At 53.9% G+C, this 6000-nt stretch overlaps 1 protein-coding gene across 1 annotated transcript; it reads left to right on the top strand.

Moving 5' to 3' along the window:
- The first annotated feature begins 871 nt into the window (after positions 1–871).
- Positions 872–3118, top strand: LOC136000983 (microtubule-associated proteins 1A/1B light chain 3C-like). Its single transcript, XM_065655026.1, has 4 exons — positions 872–935; positions 1007–1062; positions 1177–1283; positions 2929–3118. Exons 1-4 carry the CDS (start codon positions 884–886, stop codon positions 3116–3118), a joined length of 405 nt encoding a protein of 134 aa, XP_065511098.1. The 5' UTR covers positions 872–883.
- The last annotated feature ends 2882 nt before the right edge of the window (positions 3119–6000 follow it).

The raw sequence follows: 6000 nt of genomic DNA on the forward strand, positions 1-6000 counted from the left end.
ATGGGGTCTAATTTGTTTTCGGAAGCCGGGGGAATCGGCACCGCGTGATGAGCTGGTGCTTTAGGGACCCCCGGTAAATCACAGCGGAGACGGCGCCGGAATTAAACTGTCGGGATAACACACGCCAGGGAGCGGGGATGGATGTGCCGGGGGGGGTTGTCCCCCAACCATTGTCCACCTCGAACCATGGATTGTTCTCCAATAACCACCTCGAACCATCGATTGTCCTCCAATAACCACGTTGAGCCGTCTATTGTTCTCCAAACACCACCTCGAACCATTGATTGTCCTCCAATAATGACCTCAAACCATTGACTATCCCCCAATAACAATCTCAAACCATGAGTTATTCTCCAATAACCACCTCGAGCCATCGATTGTCCTCCAATAACCACCTCGAGCCATCGATTATTCTCCAAACACCACCTCGAACCATGAAGTATTCTCCAATAACCACCTCAAACCACGAATTATTCTCCAATAACCACCTCAAGCCATCGATTATTCTCCAATAACCACCTCGAACCATCGATTATTCTCCAATAACCACCTCGAACCATCGATTGTCCTCCAATAATCTTCTCTCTCATCTTCTCCTTTCCTCCTCATCTCTTCTTCTTCTTCTTCTTCTCTTCTTTTCTCTCTCCTCCTCTTCTCCATTTCTATCATCATCATCATCATTTTCTTCTTTTTCTCCTCCCTCCATCCCAGTAGATCCCACTACCCTGCTGACCATCCCAGCTCCTCCCAGCCCAGGTGGGGCAGGACAAGCCTAAATTAGGACGAGCCTATATTAGGACAAGCCTATATTAGGAGCTCTGCCAGCAGCAGCTGCCCCTGCTAGGGCTCAGATCTTCTTCCTCCTCTTCCTCCCCCCAAGAAGATGCACCCATGCGACAGCAGCTCTCGCCCCTTCAAGCAGAGGAAAAGCCTCGGTGCGTTACTGGGCTGAGGGGAGTGGGAACACTGGGACAGGGCTTTACTTACTGGTCCTTCTCTTCTGCAGCCACCAGGATGCACGAGGTGACCGAGATCCGCATCAAATACCCCAACAAGATCCCAGTAAGGGTTGCGAGGCTCTTTGCTAAAATCTTTGCAGCTCTTCTCCGGGTCCCCCTGCAAGAGGGGTCCCAAAACCTCCCAGTCTCGCCCCGCAGCATCTTCTTGGCCTTGCAGGTGGTTGTGGAGCGCTACCAGAAGGAGAAGACCTTGCCCCCCTTGAGCAGGACCAAGTTTCTGGTGGCCCAGGACCTGCCCCTGTCCCAGTTTGCCGTCACCCTGCGGTAAGGGGTTAATGACACAGAGGGGCCAAGGTGTAGTTTGGGGTAAAGGGGGGGTCCACAGAGCTGGACCAGCCCCAAAACCCAGCCTAGATGCAGCTGGTGCTGTGAAACACCTTGGCTTGGAAGCTGCTTTGGCTGCTTTAGACGTTTGCTCCACTGGGCCAAGTGTTTAGACTTAGCCTAATGCAATTAGCCTTTGCAATTAGCCAAGAGCGTTTGCTTGCCAGTGCACGGGGTGCCTGATGGCAGAATCCCTCTGGCCTTGTTGGGACCGAATGCCACAATCAGCTCTTTTCCTGGGGCCTGCAGCACAGGTGAGTCACTAATTGGGGCTAATTGGTGATTAGCAGCCCTGCAAACGAGCAGCACTGTTGCAGCTGCCTTGAAACCTTTGGGCTCTGCTTGAAACTTCTCTTAAGAACCAACATCTAGGATGAGAGGAAATGGCCTCAAGTTGCCCCAGGGGATGTTGAGGGTGGAAATTTGGGGTGATTTCTTCCCCAAAGGGCTGTGGGGCGCTGGAACAGGCTGCCCAGGGCAGTGCTGGAGCCGCCATCCCCAGAGGGGTTTAAAAAGCATTCAGATGAGGTTCTCGGGGACATGGTTTAGTGCTGGAGCTGGGTTGTGGTTGGACTCGATGATTCTGAGGGTCTCTTCCAAGCAAAATGATTCTAAGATCACCTCAGGGCTCAAAATGGTGGCACCAAAGTCACCTCAGGGCTCAAAATGGCGGCACCAAAGTCACCTCAGGGCTCAAAATGGCGGCACTAAAATCACCTCAGGGCTCAAAATGGCAGCCAAAGGGGCATCAAAATCACCTCAAAACACAAAATGGCAGCCAGAGGGGTGTTGGGATCACCTCACGCCAAGAAAAACCTTGAGGAGCTGCAGCGAGTTCAGAGGAGGGAACGGAGCTGGGGAAGGGGCTGGAGAAGGAGGCTGAGGGTGGAAATTTGGGGTGATTTCTTCCCCAAAGGGCTGTGGGGCGTTGGAACAGGCTGCCCAGGGCAGTGCTGGAGCCGCCATCCCCAGAGGGGTGAACGGATGAGGCTCTTGGGGACATTTTAGTGCAGGGTTGTGTTATGGTTGGACTCCATGATCTTGAGGGGCTTTTCCAAACAAAATGGCGCCAAAATCACCTCAGGGCTCAAAATGGCGCCAAAATCACCTCAGGGCTCAACATGGCAGCACCAGGGGCACCAAGATCATCTCAAAACACAAAATGGCGCTAAAACCACCTCAAAACACAAAGTGGCGGCCCCAGGGGCACCAGAATCACCTCAGGGCTCCAAATGGCGCCAGAATCACCTCAGGGCTCCGATGGCGGCCCCAGGGCTGTTGGGATCACCTCACGCCAAGAAAAACCTTGAGGAGCTGCAGCGAGTTCAGAGGAGGGAACGGAGCTGGGGAAGGGGCTGGAGAAGGAGGCTGAGGGTGGAAATTTGGGGTGATTTCTTCCCCAAAGGGCTGTGGGGCGTTGGAACAGGCTGCCCAGGGCAGTGCTGGAGCCGCCATCCCCGGAGGGGTGAACGGAGGAGGCTCCTGGGGACGTTTCAGTGCCGGGGTTGGGTTATGGGTGGACTTGATCTTGAGGGTCTTTCCAACCCCAATGGTTTGAACGCTCTCCTTCTCACCCTCCGGGCAGGACGCGGCTCTGCTTGGCCTCCTCCCAGACCTTCTACCTGCTGGTGAACAACAAAGGGCTGCCCAACATGGCCATGACCATGCAGGAGCTGTACCAGGACAACAAGGACGAGGATGGGTTTCTCTACCTGACTTACGCCTCCCAGGAGATGTTCGGCAGCTCTTCCTCCCGCGAACCGGCGGCCGCTTGACCGCAAAACCATCCGTCCCCACCGTGTCCTCGCGGCTGCTCGTCCCCGGACTGCGATGCTGGTGAGGTTGGGGATGGATCTCGCCAAAATTGCCTTAAAAATCTGCAGGGAGTCCTAAATTGTGGCCGGAGCAAAACCTCATCTTCTCCCTGGCTGCAGTTTGACGGGCTCAGCTTTGTAACGGTCTGAAAAACTCCACTCGACGCCTCCTTAATCTTGTGGCTTTAGTCACAAATTATTCTCCCAAGACAGCAGAAGATGGTGCTGGTTTACTCTGAGCCACGGGGAGGTTATTTTTTTCTAACAGGCTCTTCTAAATGGCTTTACAGCCTGTCTTCCTTGCCCAGAAAACTTAGGCTCCTTCTAAACGCCTCTCCTAACAGGATCAGGGATGCAGAATTTCACGGTTTGTGTAGGTTTTTGTTAAGCTGCGTGTCTGTTCTAGCTGCTGCTCGAGCGTCCGCGCTCTCGAGATGCGGAATAAAGAGAAAATCTGGCGGATGCCTCTGGTCAGCTAAAGGTGGTAAAGCCAGGCTTAACCTTGGGGCTTTGTCCCTGGTTTTGCTGAGCTGGGGGGATCAGGGGAGCGAGAGCAAAGAGGGGAGAGGACTTTGCTCCCCGTATTGGAAAAGCAGCCTGGGAGCGACCTTCCTGCAGAAAAGCAGCTCCCCAGTTTGCTCCCCTGGGCGGAATTGGGGGGTTGGCGCCCCCCAAACCTCCACCCAGCACCCCAAGGTCGGGGCACGTCACTAAAACCGGCCGCTGAGCTGAGCTCAAACCGCGCCGTTTGTGCCGGTGAGTCAGACACAGGCGCTTCCTCCCACCGTGATGCTGCAAAACGCCTCTTAAATATTTAAGGCTTCCCTCTCCGCGAAACGCGCGGTCACGCCGGGTGAATATTTCATGCACGTTTCGTGCTTAAAATGTTAATAAATAAGCTCTAAAATTAGCTGCCACGGCAGCGGGAGCCGGTTCCCGCTGGGCGTGGGGGGGAATTGAGATGATGGGGGGCACGATGCAGCCCCCAGATTCCAGCAGCAGGTTTTTTTCCTGAGCTTTGGGGCTGGATTGAGGCTGAGCTGGGGCACCAGGGGGTTTTTTTGGGGTGGGGGGACCATCGCTGGTGCTCACGGAGCTGCAACCCTCGAAGCAGAGCGGGGATGGGGCAGAGGCTTGAGGATCCACACACCTGATTTCCCCCAGGAAAAGAGCTCAAAAACCCCACGTTTACAACATTTTGCGGAGCTCTGGGCCTTGTTTGCTCGCTGCTCCACCACCTTGAGCCTTTTTCCCTGGTTTTCATCCCAAACCCAGCGTTTTCCTCTCCCGGGCAGGCGGTGGGAGGCAGCGCTCGCTCCCTGCACAGATTTTTTTGTAATTTTTTTTTTCCTTTTTTTTTTTCTTTTTACCAAACCTGTATTTAACTTGTCAGCCTGCAGCCGCTCCGCTTACACCCAAACCCCGCTCTCTCGCTGTCGAACAGCGAGGGGCTGGCGTCCCTCGCCGTGTTTGCACACACACGCCGCTATTACCCCCAGCCACCCTGTAATTAAAACCAGGAGCTCGTTAGCGCAAGGTTTATATCATTTATGAGCGTCCCCCGCAGCCCCCGGGGCTGGCTCTGGCCGTTCAATCCCTTTCCATGCTGAATTATTTTTACATAGGTTGTTTTTCCACCAGCGTCCCCCCGATACCCGAAAAAGCACCTGGAACGCGAGCAAAACAGAGATGGAACATTCATTATAGGGAGGGGGCCGGGGGCGATCTCCATCCATCCATCCTCTCCCGACCCGAGCTCGGTGTCAGCGCAGGATGGATGGGGCTGGCATTTATTAAATGGAAGCGTATTTTTCACCAGAACCGGAGAATTGCTTCCCAGAAAGCGGCTGCGTTGGAAAGGAGGGGGCTAGGAGCCAGGAGAGCTCAATTAAGCTCCAAACCGCGCTTTCCCCCCCCAAAAAAAAAATTCCACCGCTCGGAGCATCAGACCTGGGGAAGGACGGGGTGGCTCGTCCTGCCCCTAAAAAAGTCTTAATTCCAGGTTGAATTAATGCCGAAGGCTCCTCGAGCCGTGAGATGTGGCACTTTACAGGTTCAGGTTTGACTCCTTAATTAATTAGCAGCGAGGAAATAAACGGGTTTGGAGCAGAGGGGGGTTAAGAAGAGGCTTTCCTGGGCTGCACCCCCACGATCTCCAATGGGAAAGAGCTTTTCGCACCCCCCTGCGATCTATTTTCCTGCCGTTTTCCCATTATTTCCTGCACACATCCCGAGCCGGGCGGACTGGGAGCATCTCGCCCCCATCCAGACGTCGGGATGCTGATGGATGGTCGGCACGTGCTTCGTTTTTCCTGGTAAATCAGTTTAAATAAAAGCAAAAGCCAAGCAGCATTCCACGGGACGCCGATGGACTTTTTGCCGCCTCATTTATCGTGCTAAATGCCGTTTGTAACCGCGAGCCGCCCGTCCTACTACAAATATAATTACATATTTATTGCCAATATAATTCCGAGTTAATTACACGGCGGCTAATTTTCTCAGCAGGGGTTTGCGATATTTGGGTGTAAAGCTGGAATTCCGAGCACTTTTCTTCCCCGTTTCTTTAATACACGCCGCGATATCGCCCCGTTCCTCTCTGGAAGCACCAAATGGCACCAGCCAGTGCAGAAATCGCCTTTTTTTCCAGACGCCGCACCGAGATTTCCCACCGTGCGCCGCCGGATGGGATTCAATTCCCTCCGCACCATCCGGTGCGTTCATTAGTGGGTAAATATCTATTGTCGGCCTCTTTATCGGCTGGAAGAATCGCCGCGCCTTTGTTTTGTAAATTGTTCTTTCATCTCAGAAGATGCTGTTTGCAGGGGGAAAACGCTGCTCCGCAC

The sequence above is a fragment of the Caloenas nicobarica genome, chromosome 36, assembly GCF_036013445.1.
Source record: "Caloenas nicobarica isolate bCalNic1 chromosome 36, bCalNic1.hap1, whole genome shotgun sequence".
In the NCBI taxonomy this organism is placed as follows: domain Eukaryota; kingdom Metazoa; phylum Chordata; class Aves; order Columbiformes; family Columbidae; genus Caloenas; species Caloenas nicobarica.

Bases quoted from the DNA above. Each gene is read 5' to 3' on its own strand.
- LOC136000983 (XM_065655026.1), top strand. From the start codon at position 884: ATGCACCCATGCGACAGCAGCTCTCGCCCCTTCAAGCAGAGGAAAAGC. The intron at 1,063-1,176 runs GTAAGGGTTGCG...TTGGCCTTGCAG, and splicing joins AATACCCCAACAAGATCCCA to GTGGTTGTGGAGCGCTACCA. The intron at 1,284-2,928 runs GTAAGGGGTTAA...CCCTCCGGGCAG, and splicing joins CAGTTTGCCGTCACCCTGCG to GACGCGGCTCTGCTTGGCCT.